Source organism: Otolemur garnettii, unplaced genomic scaffold (assembly GCF_000181295.1).
Source record: "Otolemur garnettii isolate 467f Iridium unplaced genomic scaffold, OtoGar3 scaffold00114, whole genome shotgun sequence".
Taxonomy (NCBI): domain Eukaryota; kingdom Metazoa; phylum Chordata; class Mammalia; order Primates; family Galagidae; genus Otolemur; species Otolemur garnettii.
The window spans coordinates 6202755-6218972 of record NW_003852509.1 but is presented as its reverse complement, the minus strand read 5'-3'; the positions used below and the strand labels follow the sequence as shown (position 1 = coordinate 6218972).

Here is a 16218-nt window from a genome sequence, read left to right as displayed (position 1 = left end):
TTCTCAAATAATCTTAGCAGTTCTTAACTTCTACACCTAGAAACAGAGTATCAAAATATGTGAAGCAAAACTCTAAGGAGAAATTGATGAATCCACTATAATTGTTGGAGATTTCAAAAATCCTCTCTCAGAAATGAACATATTCAGCAGGCAGAAAAGCAGTAAGGACATAGTTGAAATTAACACCACCATAAAAACTTAACAATTCAACCAGATATAATTGGTATCTATAGACTATTTCATCTAAAAGCAAAATAATGTATAGTCTTCTCAAGCTCACATGGAACATTTCCTAATGTTCCTAGAAAACATTCTGGGCCATAAAACATACCTTAACAAACTGAAAAGAATAGAAAATTACAAGCATGTTTTTATTTTTTTATTTTTTTAATTATTCCTAATATCTTTATTTTTTATTAAATCATAAACACATAGATCATGTATACATTAATGCATTTATGGGGCACAATGTACCAATTTCATATACAATTTGGAATGCTTACATCGAACTAGTTAATATATCCCTCATCTCATTTACTTAATGATTGTGTTAAGATATTTATTCTCTATACTTAATACATCATTTTTATACCACAATAGAATTGCATTAGAAATCAATAACAAAAATATAGCTGAAAAATCTCAAACTATTTGGAGATTTAAAAATCCCATTTCTAGGACAGCGCCTGTGGCTCAAAGGAGTAGAGTGCTGGCCCCATATACCAGAGGTGGCAGATTCAAACCCAGCTCTGACTAAAAACTGCAAAAAAAAATTAAAATTAAAATCCCACTTCTAAGTAACACATAGGCCAAAGAAATAAATTCCAATTAAAACTATAAAGTACTTTAACTAAATTAAAAGGAGAATACAAATTATTGAAATTCCTGGGATGCATCACAAACAGTACTTAGAAATTTATAGCATTGAGTGTATATACACTCATTAGAAAAGAAGTAATGTCTAAAATCAATCATCTGAAGTCCCACCTTAGAAAACTAGTGAATAAAAGGGAACATTAAATCAAAATAATCAGAAGAAAAGAAACAATAAAAAGTAGAGCAGAAATCAATTAAAATGAAACATTATAATAGAGAAAGTCAACAAAGCCAAAAGCTGTTTCTTAGAAAAGATTGATAAAACAAGTATGTTTCTAGTCAGGCTAAGGAAAAGCAAGAGAAGAAACAAATTATTAACATTAGAAGTAAAACAGAGATGTCACTATATAACACCTGGACACTAAAAGATAATAAAGGAATATTATTAAAAAGTCTATGCTCACAAATTTGATAACCCATGAACAAATCCCTTGAAAAATGTAATCTGCCACAATGCACATAAAAAGAAACAGACAATCTTATTAACAGACCTATATCTATTAAACAAATTAAATATGTGATTAGCAGCCCTCCAAAACAGAAAGCACCAGGCCCTGAAGGGTTCACTGATGAATTCTACCAAACATTTATGGAAGAAATGATACCAATTCTTTACAATTTCCTCCAAAAAACAGAAGCAGAGGGGATCCTTCCTAACTCATATGAGGCTAGGATTACCCCCATACCAACACCAGGGAAAGATAATATAAGAAAGGAAAACTAAGCACTAATATTACTCATGAATGTAAATGCAATGCTATATTAGAAAATTGAATCTAATAATGTCTAAAAATATATATATACAGCAATTTTCTATCTGGTTCTAGAAAACAAGAAACCCCCTACTTCCCTAGGTAGCTATCTATTTATATCACACACCAAGACACACCATGTTCAGCCAGGCTGAATTTGGAAGAGGGTTGGAATATGATTCAGCCTATTATGCCAATTGTTAAAACTATTATGACTACTTTGAATGTGATGGTTAAGTGCTACTCTCTGTCCTTGGCTATTCCAGAGTTTTATTCCTTTGTCACTAGAGAACCAAGTTCCACAGCAGAATTTTCAACTGCTATAACCCTTGGGTACAGACAACAGCCATAAATGTACTGCTTAACGTTATTGGTCACCACCTCAAAAGTATCCCCTCAGTATCCTCTCAGAGAATATATTCAAAACATTTACAAATTGTAACATAGTCTGTAGTACTCTCATAAATGTCCTATAAATTTTCCTCTTTTTCACTAATGTTAATCTGGACCATCTGATATATCAGTTCACATGACTAAGCAACTTCTGTAATCTATATGTACCCTTCTTTCAACTTCTGAAAAAAAATGAATAATGCTAGCAAGCAGTTGCTAAAGACTTTACTGGGTATGAGAAAATTAAACTGATATTCCAGTTGTCTTATAATTAAAAACATTCTATTATGAAAATTTCAAGATGGAGAATTTTCCTAAAAAGATTTAAGATTCAATATGTTTGACCTCAGAAGCAAATAGCTAGCCTTAAAACTGGAAGATATACTAGGATCATATTTATTTTTAAACATGAGAGGTGGGGTAACATAAATGATATTTTATTACGCACAATTCCAAATATATAATGAGAAATGCAACGTGAAAGTTACAGGGAAATGAATTTCATTTCAATATAAGAATACAATTTCAATTAGAACAGGTAAGGTTTATAAAACATTGTATTCCTCTATGTGCTGGTCAAATTTCCAGGCCTTGAAGTCTAAAATGACAGATTGTTTGCTTGGATGAACATAGAATGGTGCACGTACTTGAACTGGATCCACTGTTAAACAAGATTAAAGCAGAGGTAATATCATTAACATTTTTTCAATCTCAGTTTAGTTCTACTTTTTTTGATTGAAGGCTTGTTCTAAATTCTTAACTTTGTATTGCCTCTACACATTTAAATAGCATGGGTAAACCTAAGTTTGAAAGGAAGACTAACTTTCCCTCTTGGTGAACAGATCTCAAAATGGCATTCACAGCACTACTAATTGTTCAACTATTCTTTTATTAATTTTATTATTTTCTGATTATATGACTGTTAAACAATATTTAATTTACTAAGTAAATTAATTTTCCTTCAAGATTCATATTGATGTAACAGTACATTTGTTAACAAAAGTAGTAAAATAGAGGAAAAGAAAGAACAATAAACCTGAATCAACAAAGAATGTGAATGTGCTTAGAAAAAGTAACTATGATAAGTACAAATTATTTTCACTAGATCAAAATATTTTTCAACCCAAAGTGAGAGGAAACTACCCATGTATACCAATATCTTTGTAAATATTGTTGGGGATTGGAATTCACAAACAGAAATTTAGTTTGTTCTATGCAGTAGTCAAAATGTGGTCCACACAAAAAGTATAATGCAAAGTTTTACAACTATGGAAAATTCTCTAAAAAGTTATTAAATATATAAGCATGTTATTAGTTATTAATTTGGAATAAGCTACCCAGAGTTTTTGAGCTCATGGATTAAGGACAACAAATTGTCTTAAAATAGCATAACTTATTAAACAGTTGTGTTTACAGTGGTGCTTACTGAAGGCACCACATGTGCTTTCTGTAAGGTAAGTTATTTAGATCTTCCTCAGACTCAGGACTTGAACACTCAGTCTCTTCATTGCCATCTTCATGTCTTTGTTCCTCAGAGTGTAAATGGCAGGATTCAGAATGGGTGTAATCATAAAGTCCAAAACAGCAACAAACTTATCCCCTGGTACTGGGGGAAATGGCCAAATATAAATAAAGACGCATGGTCCAAAGAACAAGATTACCACAATAATGTGAGCTGAAAGAGTTGAGAGGGCCTTGGACAAACCAGCTGAAGAGCGTTTCTGTACAGTAACTAGGATGAAGATATAGGAGATAATCAGTAAGAAGAAGGTGCCTGTGGATATGAACCCACTGTTGGCAGTAACCACAAATTCTGTTCTATAGGTATCTGTGCAAGCGAGTTTGATGAACCAAGGAAGATCACAGTAAAAGCTATTTATTTCATTGGGACCACAAAAAGGCAAATAGACAACAAAAGCCAACTGGGCCACTGCGTGAATGAGACCAATAGCCCAAGCACCAGACAGAAGCAAAATGCATAACCGTGGGCTCATGATGGTCAGGTAGTGGAGTGGCCTGCATATGGCCACATATCTGTCCAGTGCCATGACTATGAGCAGCACCATCTCAGATCCACCCAGGACGTGAAGGACAAATATCTGGATGACACACCCTTGGAATGATATGGTATTGTGTCCAGAGTACAGGTCAGAAATCATCTTAGGAACTGTTAGAGTAGAAAGGCACAAATCAATAAATGAAAGGTTTCCTAACAGGAAGTACATAGGAGAATGTAAACGAAGGTCAAAAGTCACTGTAAGCACAACAAGAATGTTTCCCAGAACAATTATTACATAAAACACTGTCGAGATGGCAAGGAGGAAATGCTGTACTGGTCTGTAAGTAGAAAGTCCCAGCAATACAAATTCAAACACCTCAGAGTAATTTGCTTCATACATTGGATTTGTCCGGTGTGACCTAAAAGACAAAAAACAAAATAAGAACAAAGGAATTCACCTAAAAGAAATGAATTTAACAAGAGCTGTGCAATTTTTTTTAAATACATAATCATTTACTACTTGTTTGTTACAGAATACACAAGACAAAATACAAATAGCAAACAAATTTTTTCCTTATTATGTTTTTACCAAAGTCTAAAAAAAATAGACGACTAACATATATAAATGAAAGTAAAAAATAATTTCTAAAAAATAGCAGATCGTGCCAAGTCTTATAAACAGTAGAAATAGAAATACTTCAAAATCATTCTACTTAGTCTGGATACCCTGATAGTAAAATTAGAAAAAATATATTATTATAAAAGGGAAATTACAAACATATTTCACTGATGAATAAGGATGCAATATGATAAACAACATATTGTATGTTGAACTAAAAATTGATATTTAAGTAATATACGTTGATCAAAATTAAACCCAGTTTGTGTGAGAATTAGTCATTTTCTTTTGCCCACACTCCCTCGCTCCTTATCTGTATGATCTCCCCTTCCCCCATGCCCCACCATGTCATCAATTGTCATTAATTGTCTTCATATCAAAGTTGAATACCTAGAATTCTTACTTCTCCATTCCAGTGATGCTTCACTAAGAATAATGTGTTCCACCTCCATCCAGGTTATTACAAATGCTGTAAAATCTCCATTTTTTTGATGGCTGCACAGCTCTTGTTAAAGCTATATTGATAGGTACTTTCTATTTTGGTTACTGATACAATGCTATCTTTCTTTTTCTAATATTATTTTGCAATTCTTTTTCATATAGGAATATAATTGATTTTGTATAGTTATTTTGAAGTTAGCTACATTGCTGAATTTTTCTATTGTTTTTGGTAACTTGCAAGTAACTTGGTAATTTGGAAGTATGAAATTTGTATTTTTTTTACAAACCATTGGGATTTTTAAGTTATCATAATTGTACTAGCTAGGATCTTCAACTTTACTAGTGGTGGTAATGAGTACACTTACCTCATAATTGATTTGTAGATAATGCTTTTGTTTCCTCATAAAATTGATATATTTGTCCCACTGTTATCTTCAATGAATATGTCTATGTTTTGCCTATAGTTGATGTTCTATAAATATTCATGGAATAAAGGAGCCTGAAATAAAAAAATAAAAAAAAATGGATTTAAAGTGTTTTTAAATATGTTATTAGAAAAAGAAAATCTTCATTAGTACCCATACAATGTTTTGAAAATGTTATGCATTCATTTATCTATTCAATGAATATTTGTAATGAGTATTTACTATGTGCCAGGAATTAGTAACTATGTGTCAAGTTTTGAGGTAAAACACTAATCTTGGCTCTAGGAGATTTAATGGTTAATGATAAAACTAGATATTAAATATTAGATTGGCACAAATGTAATCACTGTTTTGGATCATGTTCTTTAAATCATTATAACTGGGCTCGGCGCCTGTGACTCAAGTGGCTAAGGCGCCAGCCACATACACCTAAGGTGGCGGGTTCAAATCCCCAGCCCGGGGCCCACCAAACAACAATGATGGCTGCAACCAAAAAATGGCCAGGCATCGTGGCGGGCACCTGTGGTCCCAGCTACTTGGGAGGCTGAGGCAGGAGACTTGCTTGAGCCCAGGAGTTGCAGGTTGCTGTGAGCGTGATGCCATGGCACTCTACCCAGGAGGATAGCTTGAGGCTCCGTCTCAAAAAAAAAATAAAAATAAAAATAAATAAATAAATAAATCATTATAACTAAGCTCAAACACATCCTTATTAATCAAAATAAGAACGATTATAATCAACATATTGTTGCTAAAAAGAATTAAGTTTGTTTCTGCATGTAGAGTAAAAATCCATACCTCAGACTAGTCTGAGCCAGAGCAAGAACTCCTCTCTAAAAATAGCCAGGCATTATGACAATCACCTGTAGTCCCAGGTACATGAGAGGCTGAGGCAAGAGAATCGCTTAAGCTCAAGAGTTGGAGGTTGCCATGAGATGTGACATGGCACTCTACCAAGGGTAACATAGTGAGACTGACTCAAAAAAAAAAATATCCGTATTTCTTGATTCCATGAACTCTTGAAAAGCATTTTCTTGCATCCTACTGGTTGTGGAAGTGTTTTTCAACAAAAAGTTGTCAAGATGTTTGATCAAGTGGTAGTCAGTTGGCAATGGGTCAGGTGAATATGGCAGGTGAGGCCAAACTTCACAGCCCAATTTCAACTTTTGAAGCTTTAGTTATTGGATGTGTGGTCGGGCATTGTTGTGGAGATGAATTGGGACCTTTCTGTTGATCAATGCTAGCCACAGGCACTGCAGTTTTGGATGTATCTCAGTGATTTGCTGAGCATACTTCTCAGATGGGATGATTTCACCAGATTCAGAAACCTGGATCAGTCTATCAGCCAACCACCCACCAAACAGTGACTAAGACCCATTTTTCTGCACAAGTTTGGCTTTAGGAAGTGCTTTGGAGGTTCTCCCTGGTCCAACCACCAAGCTGGTCATCACCAGTTGTCATATGAAGCCAAATATGCGCACATCAAAAGTTGATTGAGAAATTGTTTGTTGTCGTTGCACAGGATAAGAGAACACAATACTTGAAAATGGTGATCACTCTTATTTTTTGGTTGGCTCACAAGGCATCCACTTATTGAGCTTTTTCACCCTTCCAATTGGCTTCAAATACAGAAGGACCATAACATGGTCAACACTAAGTTCTTCCACAACATCTTGTGTAGTTGTCAGAGGATCAGCTTCAGTGATTGTCCTCTGTCAGTCATTGACAACTTCTCTCATTTTCAAAGCTCTCGTCTCCTTTGCAAAACTTCTTGAATCACCACTGCACTGTATGATTATCTCTTTCTGGGCCAAATGTGTTGTTGATGTTGTGAGTTGTCTCTGATGCTTTCTGACCCATTTTGAAATTGAATGAGAAAATTGTTCAAATTTGCTTTTTGTTTGACATCATTTCCATAGTCCAAAATAAACAGCAAATAATGAGGCATTAGTAAAAATAAATAAATAAAGTGAGAAATATGCATTAAAATGATGTATAACAAGGGCAGTGCCCGTGGCTCAAGGAGTAGGGTGCTGGTCCCATATACCAGAGGTGGTGGGTTCAAACCTGGCCCCAGACAAAAAAAAAATAGTAACAATAATGTATAACACAATCACATTTAACAATGTATTCTGGTATCAAATGGTAAATTTCCACAATTACTTTTGCACCAACCTATAGCTTCAAATGCAAATGAAATCTGATCATTAATATGAGAAAAGAACACAGTACTGTGAAAAAACTGACTTATCACAGAGGTGTCTGAACAGACTCTTCTGTAGAGGGTTACTACTGGAAAGTAGGTAGAGTGCTCCAGACCTTGGAAAGACCCTGTTCAAAGATGCTGGGACAGGGATGTCTGTGAGACAAGTCACTGAACCACTGAGAGGAGGCTGGAGTAATAGCTTAGAGATGATGGAATCTTGCATCCATAAGAACTTTGCTTTTCATTCTAAGCGCAATAGAAAAATATTGAGAATTTTAAGCCGTGGCTCACAGTTTTATTTTCAAATTGTCAAAAAGCTTCAATGTAAAGAATGAAATAAAAAGATTAGAGTGACTTAAAGTGACCTAGCAGGAGACCATTGATAAAATACACCACATCAATGTGCCAGGGTAAATTATTAAACCAGTGATGTTTACACAATGGACAAAACCAGGAAAAACATAAATCTTTGCCTCTTAACACAAACTTAATGACATTTTAAATGAATATTTAAATGCTATAAGTGAAAACAAGGCATAGGGACATTTAGGCAATATTAAGTTGGAAAATTCAATCTAAGCATATACCATATTGACAAATAGTGGAGAAAATAACTGGACAAGTTTCCAAAATATTAAAATATGCCATATTTTATATGTGTGTAAATTTAATTAAAAACAAACTGTAGAAAGGAATTGCAAGCCATCAGACTAATTACTAACATTTTTCAATAAAGTTAGTCTTCCAAATAAACAATAGACAAAAAAGTGTGGGATACCAATTTGAAAATAAGCAAAACATATAAAGACTAATGACAAAAGAAATCCTAATAGTCAATAATCATGAAAAGCAAACCTATCACTAGTGATTAAAGAAATACAAATAACATTGGGATACTTTTTTATTTAATAAATTATCAAAGTTTTTTAGAAATGATGATTTATTATGGACAAGGCTGTGAGAAACTAGAAACTCACACATTGATAATAATAGTTCAAATTGACACATTTTCTTTAACAGACACTTTCAAAATAGATATTAAAATTTCAACCCCATATCCAGAAACAAATATCAGTACTATGGAAATATGTGAACAACATATATTTGAGTAAATAGAGAAGACCACAAGATAAAATACACTTGAGTGCAGGTAGATCAGGCTAAATCTTGAGCATTATAAACATGAGGCAGGTGTTGCAGCCAAAACAAATGCTGCAGGGCAATGCTATGAGGCCCCATCCCAAGGGTACTGGACAGAGAACCTTGTAGACAGTAAGTGGGGAATAAATGACAGAAAAATTGAGCAAGAAAAAAGGGTGAATGACAGTAGATGTGACATTTCAAAGGACCTATAGTTAAGTCTGTATCTAAAGGTTTTGATCAAATAATGTGAGGATTTTAAAAGATAGATATTCAGGAATACAAAAATATGTAGTCTGCATATTCCCAACCAAAAAAAAAAAAAAGTTATAAAGACCAAAAGAAAAGTCAGTAAAAAAACAAACAAACAAACAAAAAAAACCAATAGATTTTTTTAATGAGAAGAAAATTGAGTAATTTATATTTTGTTTTCTTCTTTTCTTTATTTTCTAAATGTTAAAAATTACTTTGTTTTCAGACCTGCCATTTGATCCTGCAATTCCTTTATTAGGTATATATCCAGAAGACCAAAAATTGAATTACAACAAAGATATTTGTATTAGAATGTTTCTTGCAGCCCAATTCATAATTGCTAGGTCATGGAAGAAGCCCAAGTGCCCAATGACCCACAAATGGTTCAATAAATTGTGGTATATGTACACCAGGGAATATTATGCAGCCAAAAAAAAGATGGAGACTTTACCTCCTTCATGTTTATATGGATGGAATTAGAAAATGTTCTTCTTAGCAACATATCTCAAGAATGGAAGAAAAAGTATCCAATGTACACAGCCCTATTTTGAAACTAATTTATAGCTTTCATAGGAATGTCATAACCTAATCATAGCCTTAGAATATGGGAAGAGGCATGAGAGAGGGGAGATGATGGGGGTGGATGGGGGAGGGAGGGAGATTGGTGGGGTCACCTCTATGGTTTATCCTAAAAGTGTACAAGTGTATCTTTCTAAAAGCAGAGTATGAATGTCTTAACTCAATAACTAAGAAAATGACATGAAGGCTATGTTAACCAGTTTGATGAGAGTATTTCAAAATGTATATGAAAACAGCACACTGTACCCTGTGATTGCATTAATGTACACAGTTATGCTGTAAGAAATACTAAAGGAAATTTGAATGGGAAAAAAAATTACTTTGTTTTCGACATGGCACCTGTAGCTCAGCAACTTGGATGCCAGCCACATACACCAAGGCTGCAGGTTCAAATCCAGTTGAGGCCTGCCAAACAACAATGACAATTGCAAGCAAAAAATAGCCGGGCATCGTGGCAGGCACATGTAGTCCCAGCTACCTGGGAGGCTGAGGCAAGAGACTCACTTAAGCCCAAGAGTCTGAGGTTGCTATGAGCTGTGATGCCACAGCACTCTACCCAGGGCAACAGCTTGAAACTCTGTCTCAAGAAGAAAAAATCACTTTATTTTATAAATAATAATATAAACTGTCTTCATTTAAAATAATTCCGTTGGAAAGGGAAAAGAGTAGCAGCCAGAGTATGATGATTGATAGAAAGATCAATATAACAAGAGGAAGTCAAGAGAGAGGGAAAAAGAGAAATAAGAGAAATAAGAAATCAGTGAAACCTCAGTATTTTCAAAGGCTCAGAATAAAAGGTACTCTAATAAACTGTTCAAGGAATTACAAATTGATACTATTTATTAGACTTTAAAATGTACAAATACATTTCTAGATATACTAGCACAAGAATAAATGTTATTTATATAAGTATCTATACATTAATATATATACATATAGTAGAGTGTTATTGATATGTGTTTATCAGCACATAATAAAATTGATAACATGAAACTTTGTGGATATGTTGGAATTTTAAAAATCTCCACAAGAATGTGCCCCAAATATTACCAGTGTTGAATTGTCAAAAGTAGAATTACATGAGGCTATCACTTACTAAGGTATTTGGGTCTTATATAAATGGTCTAAAACACTGCTTTTGACTAAAAAACAGAGTTTTCAAAATACAAAATAAGAGTTTTGAGATGCAAATCCTGCAAATTCAGACTCTAGAGATGCCAGCATTAAACTTGCTTTTAAATTGACATAAAGTTTTATCAAAAGAATTTTCTTAAACATTGAAATGCAATTTTACAAATGTGTGAACAACTGTTTTCTCATTTAAAAAATTGCAATTATCACTTAATGGAAAATATTCTTAGTGAGGGATTCATCACCAAATCAGAAGCTCCTATTCTGAGATGTCTATTGCTAGTTTCTTTAGGAAAGAAAGGAGATGAGAGAAAAGACATGGGAACAAGAGGAGGGAAAAACATAGGAGAGAAAAATAGAATCAAGAAAGAAGAGACGCTGTTAAGAGATACCAGTGGGACCCTTTCTGAGTCTAGCCTACACACACCTAAAATCCATCCATGACTGCTGCCTTCTCAGTACCTGAGATCTGTCTGCTGTTCATCTCCCCAGACTCTCATCTAGCCTCTGCATCTCACAAACCTGAAGAACTACAGGGACACTCCTTGTTCCTTCAAGACTCTCAGGTTTGCCCATATGTTTTTTACATTAAAGGAATCCCTGAATATTTCACTTATTTCATTACTACATATTCTAAAAATTCCACCTTTTGTATCAATTCATCAAGAGTGTCTCCCTCTCTACTCCAGTCTACATTACATATTTTTCCTCCTTGCTTTCATGCTGTCTTACAAACCTCTTATTTTAACTGTTTCATAATATAATTTATAATGACTAGCTTCCTTGTCTCCCCTGTTAGATCTAAGAGTCTCTTGAGAGCAGGGACTGTCTGGTATTCACAAATTATAGTCCACAGTAAGTGGTGTGAGTTTGAGAGAAAGGTGGGTGTTTGAATGGATGAGGACCTGCATATGTACATAAATGGATGGATGATTAATAATAATGTTTATTCTATTTATATCTTAATCCTTTAGAAAACTGATGACAATAGAATTATTAAAATATAATTGTTACTCTAGAAATTATCACACACAAAGGCAGGCCTTAGGCAATTTCCACTGTAAGAACTATTTCAAATGTCATTGCTAGTCTCTATTGAAATATAATATAATACAGGCCTACAAATTTCCCTGTAAATCAAGAAACAATTCAGGCATAATAACCAATGAAAATCCTAACTGCCCCTTAGAATGACTGATAGGGGTCAATTTTCAACAACTACTTGCTGAATTGAAAATTAGAAATGGAAATGAGTTAGAGAGTTTTAATGCTGTGCCATAAGGACCATGCATGGCCTGTGTAAGGAAAATAGCAGATAATTTTGGTAGGCTACTAACATTAATTGTACCATCTCCACTTACCTGGCCAAAAGAGAAAGGTGCCAGATTCTTTATTACTGGATCTTTCAATAAATGCCGCCTGTGGTTAATGTGCCATAAGGACCATGCATGGCCTGTGTAAGGAAAATAGCAGATAATTTTGGTAGGCTACTAACATTAATTGTACCATCTCCACTTACCTGGCCAAAAGAAAAAGTGCCAGATTCTCTATTACTGGATCTTTCAATAAATGCTGCCTGTGGTTAATGTTTCTCACAACTGCTTAGCTCTAACAACAACCTAACAACAGCTTTCAGTGACCACTTGATAACTCGTGATCTCAGCATCCAGGCCTTTTATCACGGGAATTCTGAAGTAGAATAATTTGTAGCCACAGGCATTAATTTAAAGCCAGGGGAATTCTACTTCAGAATTCCCCTGGCTTTAAGGGAAAAAAGTTAAGAAGTTTTGTTAAGAATGTAAATGCGAAACAAAAGAAACTATGTCTATTAAAGTATAACAGCAAAATATCAAGGATGCCAACATCTGGCCTTTTAATGTTTATTTGTAAATTAAATATCATTTAGATGAATAACAGGCAAAAGTAATAGCTATTAGCAAACTCTTTAAATAGATATAACTTTAAGTATTTTAATATTCATTAAATTTCTTTTTCATATGGATATATAGTTGTCCAAGCATCATTAATAAGGATAATACTTTTCCCCCCATTGAACATTCTTGGCACCCTTGTCAAAGATCAATTGCCATAACACGTTTGGGTTTATTTCCAGAGTTTTAATTCTGTTCCAGTTGTCTATATGTCTATCCTTATGCTAGCACCACACTCTTTCTGTAGCTATGTAGTAAGTTTTGAAATTGTGAAATGTGATCTCTTCAACTTTATTCTTCTTTGGTTTATTTTGCTCAAAAGTAAATTTATTCATAAGACAATTTTCAAAATATAAAATAGCATAAAGTGAAAATTAAAATTCTTCTCTTACCATACATCCCCCCAAGTAAATAATAAACATTTTCTATGTGAATGCTGTTTGTTTTTGTTTCAATTTTTTTTTAGTATATTGATTTATAGAAAAATTGAGCACAGACACACACACATCCAACCCAGTTTGCTCTGTCACCACTTACGTGAGTATGATATATTTGTTACAGTAAATAAGTCAATATGGATCCATTACTATTAATTAAATCCCATGTTTTTCCCCTGAATATCCTAGTTTTTATCTCTCTTTTTTTTTTTTAACTAAAGAAAAACTGGATGCCTTACAATCTTTGATCCAAGAGCAATTAGAATAAGGACATTTTGAACCATCCACCAGTCCTTGGAATTCTCCAGTCTTTGTTATAAAGAAGAAATCAGGTAAATGGAGAATGCTTATCGATCTCCCTAAAGTCAATAAAACCCTTATTCCCATGGGTCCCCTGCAACGGGGGATCCTTTTAATCTCTATGATTCCTTCTAACTGGTAGTTGTATGTTATTGATTTAAGGGAATGTTTTTCCACTATATACATACATTCCAAAGACCGGCCTCATTTTGCCTTCTCTGTTTTTTCCTATAATCAACAGAAACCCTACCAGTGTTTTCAGTGCAGAGTTCTACTGCAGGGTATGCTAAACAGCCCCACCTTGGGTCAGCATTTTGTGGATCAACCTTTATGGTCCATTAGAAAGAAATGTCCTACAGCTTATATCATTCCCTACACAGATGATATTTTATTTGCTTATCAGAGTTTGGCAGTTTTACAGGACATGTTTAAGCAAGTGGTACTTGCTTTAAAATCTTATGGTCTTCAAATTGCTCCTGAAAAAATCCAAACTACATCCACCTATACTTACTTAGGATATAAGTTAACTCAAACTCAAATTTTCCGCCACAAGTTAAGCTTTGGTTAGATTCCTTACCTACTTTGAATGACTTTCAAAAACTGTTGGGCCATATTAATTGGTTATGTCCTACTTTAGGAATACCAACTTACGCTCTTACTAATCTTTTTAAATTTAATCTTTTTAAAATTCTGGTAGGACATTCAGACTTAAACAGTCCATGTTTACTCACTTCTGAGGCAAGAAAGGAATTACAATTAATCAAAAAAGAGTTTGGGTGGAAAACATTAGATCGGGTTGATGTCAAATTTGCCATCGACTGATAATCATAGCCACTGCTCACTCACCAGCCAGACTTATCTATCAAGAGAACACCCTTCTAGAATGGCTGTTCCTTTCTAATAAAACTAAATTGCAACAATATTTAGATAAAATTTCTGAACCACTTGCCAAAGGCAGAAATAGAATTTGTCAACTCTCAGGCTATGATCCTTGTTCTATTATTGTTCAATTCATAGAAATCTTAACAATGATCAAAATACAGCTGATGAGTGTCACTGGACATCTCTTACCCAGCCACCATCTTCTCAGATACAGCAACCCTTTTTCTGTTTAAAAAAAAAAAAAAAAAATTCGGATATGCCTGAATGGAAACCTGGCTACATGCAGCAGTGGGATAGAGGTTTTGCTCATATCGTTACAGAAAAAGAAGAAAAGCAATGGCTGCCTGCCCACTGGATTAAACCTCATTATGAACAAGAGACCTCACCAGCCCTTTGACCCCTTCTACTGATACAAAGCTCCCTCATCCCAGTCTAAACAGGGATCTCCAATCTCCTGGGCCTGAGTAAATTTCAAGAAGGGAATGCCCTAGCATTTTGTTCCAAATTACCAACCCAAATTTTCATTTACTGTGGAACCTGGATCAATCTCCGCTGGGGAACCTCTAACTGCCACCCTATATCATCATCCATTTTCAGCAGGAAGTAGCTTGGAGCAGTCAATGTCCTTTTTCCCACCAGCAGTTGGAGCTTCTATTCAGAGAGGAAGGATTGATTCAAGGTTCCACCCTTCAGGGAACCCTCCATTATCTAGGCCCAGGTGAGCTCATCATGCATCCTCTAGGCTTTGACAAGATCAGGAACAAAAGCAGCCAGCTTTTGAGGTGGTTGGTATGTGGAGGTAAATCCACACTAGCAAACTTCTTGTTACTAGCAATAATTACCTTGACATCAGCAAACATGAGAGAATTTCATTTGTGGAACCTATATGGAAGCGATCCCCATTCCTCTCCCCTTAAGAGTGTAATCTGTCACAAGAATTGAAATTATCAACACCATCAATAGTGTGGCTACTCCTTCTCCTTTCTCTTCTGTGTTATTTTGTGCTTTTTGTTCTTCCGCTTAGGAGGAAGGAGAGCTACTAGATAAGAACAACAGATGAAACAGACAACTGCAGGTCTCTCCCTTATCCCATACAAGAATATCTTAAATGAACAAAGGATAGACTGAGCACCAGACTTATAGAAGCAGCCACTGGTTCTTGAAGAAGGTGCTGGGAGTGAGACAATCTCCTAGTCAGCAAGAAGATGTTTTGCAGCTGGGAGACAAGCCCTCAAGCAGCTGTGTGAGTTAATGAGATAATATCAGTAGCTCGTCAGCAAGCTAGTGTTATACATTCTTATGGCAACAGGATGGGAATTGAGCCCAGGCACAATTGAAAAAGAGCACTTAGCTTTTAAACATGTGATCTTAGCACATGGGTCCCCACTCCTGTTGTATGAGGCTTCAATAAATGACCCGGGGAGAGGTTTCTTGGGGCTTTTGGAGGACACACGAGAAGCTCACCTCTTGTAGGCATGTACCTTCAATCTATCTCCTGGCTGTTTTTATTTGCATGGTGATGGGATGCCACAGTGGGCACTGAAAATATTTATTATAAATTGGTGTTGGATTTTGTCATACACAAAATGCAGAAAATCTTTTGATTCTTCAATTGATATAATCATGTGACTTTTGTTTTTTAGCCTGTGTAGTTTTTCAACTGTTGAATTAGCACTATATAACTAGAGTAAATATACAACTTGGGCATGACTTTAATTTGTTTATACCCAAGGGAAATTCAATTTGCAAATATTTTGTTAAGAATTTTTGCCTGGTGCTTGATAGACCAATGGAGTAATTATATTTGTTATTATTCAATTATAATTTCAAAATTGCTAGAAGAAAATAATTCAAATCT

At 34.7% G+C, this 16218-nt stretch overlaps 1 protein-coding gene across 1 annotated transcript; it reads right to left on the bottom strand.

The window, feature by feature from the left end:
- Nucleotides 1-3484: 3484 nt before the first annotated feature.
- LOC111727614 (olfactory receptor 4F6-like) lies at nucleotides 3485-5450 on the bottom strand. Its single transcript, XM_023517578.1, has 2 exons — nucleotides 5446-5450; nucleotides 3485-4439 (listed from the first exon to the last, which is right to left on the bottom strand). The coding sequence occupies exons 1-2, from the start codon at nucleotides 5448-5450 to the stop codon at nucleotides 3485-3487; spliced, it is 960 nt and encodes a 319-aa protein (XP_023373346.1).
- Nucleotides 5451-16218: the final 10768 nt, after the last annotated feature.